Source organism: Sipha flava, unplaced genomic scaffold (genome assembly GCF_003268045.1).
Source record: "Sipha flava isolate LNK unplaced genomic scaffold, YSA_version1 265_pilon_pilon, whole genome shotgun sequence".
NCBI classification, from domain to species: Eukaryota; Metazoa; Arthropoda; class Insecta; order Hemiptera; family Aphididae; genus Sipha; species Sipha flava.
The window spans coordinates 668,326-670,603 of NW_020272927.1; the positions used below are offsets into that span (position 1 = coordinate 668,326).

At 32.2% G+C, this 2,278-nt stretch overlaps 1 protein-coding gene across 1 annotated transcript; it reads left to right on the forward strand.

Annotated features, from left to right (window-relative positions):
- Nucleotides 1–465: 465 nt before the first annotated feature.
- On the forward strand, nt 466–1,920 carry LOC112685103 (tigger transposable element-derived protein 6-like; the record flags this gene model as incomplete). The annotated part of the gene is made up of 2 exons (XM_025556875.1): nt 466–676; nt 773–1,920. Coding segments are annotated over exons 1-2 (1,359 nt in total), but the record flags the coding sequence as incomplete, so codon positions are not given.
- Between the last annotated feature and the right edge of the window lie 358 nt (nt 1,921–2,278).

Below are 2,278 nucleotides of genomic sequence, written 5' to 3' on the forward strand. Positions count from 1 at the left end.
ATTCTAACCATACAGGTGTGTGAACAATATTGTTTTTGGTAATGCTTTTCGGAAGGAAGTGAAACCTCTCTTAACGGACACCTCTAATTAGTGGACACCTCTCAATAACGGACAAAATTTCCGGTCCCGGCATTGTCCCGTTGAAAATAATAGATAATGCTCCTCTAAATAGCGGACACCTCTGAATAACGGACGCGGACAGGTTAGGTAGTCCGAAGTGTTTAAATATATCTAAATAACGGACAGCTGTCCAAGAAATACAAACTTATTGTGTAGGTATACAATACAATATGTAATATACAATATATTTTACCGATAAAGACATTTATCTAAATCGTAATTTAATGAATACGATAAGGTATGAAAAATTACAAAATTAAATAAGAACCTATACGAACGATAGTGATGTTATGACTTAGGTATCAGTACCTATCGATAGCATTGTCCGTTAGTATCGTATTTACCATGGCTCCGGTACGGTCGCGTTTGACGTTGAAAAATAAAATCGACATAATAAAATGTTATGATGCAAAAAAACAAAGTGGTCGTGAATTAGTGACTCAATTTAAAGTTGGTAAAACTCAAATTGGAACCATACTCAAGTCCCGGGTAGATCTATTGCGTAAATGGTGTGATGAAAACGTGAATGGAGAGACAAAAAAGAATTTTATTGAAGGTAAGGGCTTTGAAATAGACCATGTGTGTTATGAATGATTCTGCCGCGTCCGTGCTAAAAATTTGCCTATCTCTGGTCCTCTCATACAGCAAAAAGCTATAGAAATTGCTAAAACTTTGGGTAGAACTAATTTTAAAGCGTCTAATGGATGGCTCGAAAAATTTCGCAAACGTCACAATATTGCTTATAAAGCTATCTGTGGAGAAAGTAGTTCCGTTGACCATGATATTGTGGACGACTGGAATAATAAATTAGTCGAAATATGTGAAGGATTTGTTCCAAAAAATATTTTTTATTTAGATGAAACTGGCTTATTTTTTCGTGCTTTACCCAATAAAACAATGTGTCTCAAAGGTGAGAACTGCAGTGGTGGAAAAATAAGTAAAGAACAAATTACAGTTATGTTGTGTGTTAATATGGAAGGCGATTTTGAAACACCTTTGGTGATTGGAAAGGCGTTAAAACCCCGGTGTTTTAAGAACATAATCGTCAACGATCTTGGAGTAACGTGGAAGGCTAATCGTAAAGTTTGGATGACACAAGAATTAATGAAAGAATGGTTATCGAATTTCGATAGAAAAATGCAAGGCCGGAAGGTTATCCTTTTTCTTGATAATGCGACTAGTCATCCTCATTTGAATTTACAGAATGTGAAACTCGCATTCTTTCCACCAAATGTAACTTCAACTTGCCAACCTCTTGACCTAGGCATTATAAAAAATTTCAAAACTCATTACCGCATAAATCTTTTAAAACACGTAATTTCGTCTATAGATAACGAAAATATAAAAAAACCAAATGTGACAGTTCTTGAGGCAGTTATGTGGACTACAGCAGCTTTAGAAAAAATAAACAAGGAAACGGTCACTAAATGTTTCATAAAAGCCGGGTTTCCGGGGTCAGATAATATTGGTAAATTAACACAAGTAGAAGATCTGAGTAATGAGTTAACGAAACTAGTTTCAACAATATATCCAACAAATGCACAGGACTATTCGTCAATAGATGAATGCTTACAAACCGAAGACTTATCATTGAACATTGAAGACATAATCAATGATGGCATGAGTGAGGATGAAAGTCATGACGTGGAACAAGAAGAAGATAGTACAGACGGTGTAGACGAAGAAAAAATAATACTCAAAGAAGCATTACAGTTAGCGAATAAACTAAAGACGTTTTGTCTCAATAAGAGTGATGCAGTTTCATTGTCACTAGTTAATCAACTCCAGTCTAATTTTGAGGCAATTGCAATACAAGAAAAAAAACAAACTAAAATTTCAGATTTTTTTTTTCAATAAGTAATTTTGTATAACATATTTTATTACGTCTAATTATAATAAATTATGTAATGATTAGGGAACGGATTTATATGTAAATACATATTTTTATTAAAACGAGATATTTAAGATTTGATAAGAAATGTTTATGATTTAAATCATTCCTATTAAAATGATGATACTTTTATTTTACATATTTTTACATATTTTAGTATAATTACATATTTTTACATATTTCACTAATTTTTAAATATTTTTAATCATATTTTTATCATTTCATTATTCATACGTCTTTTTCGTATGAAAATACAAGAAATTATTT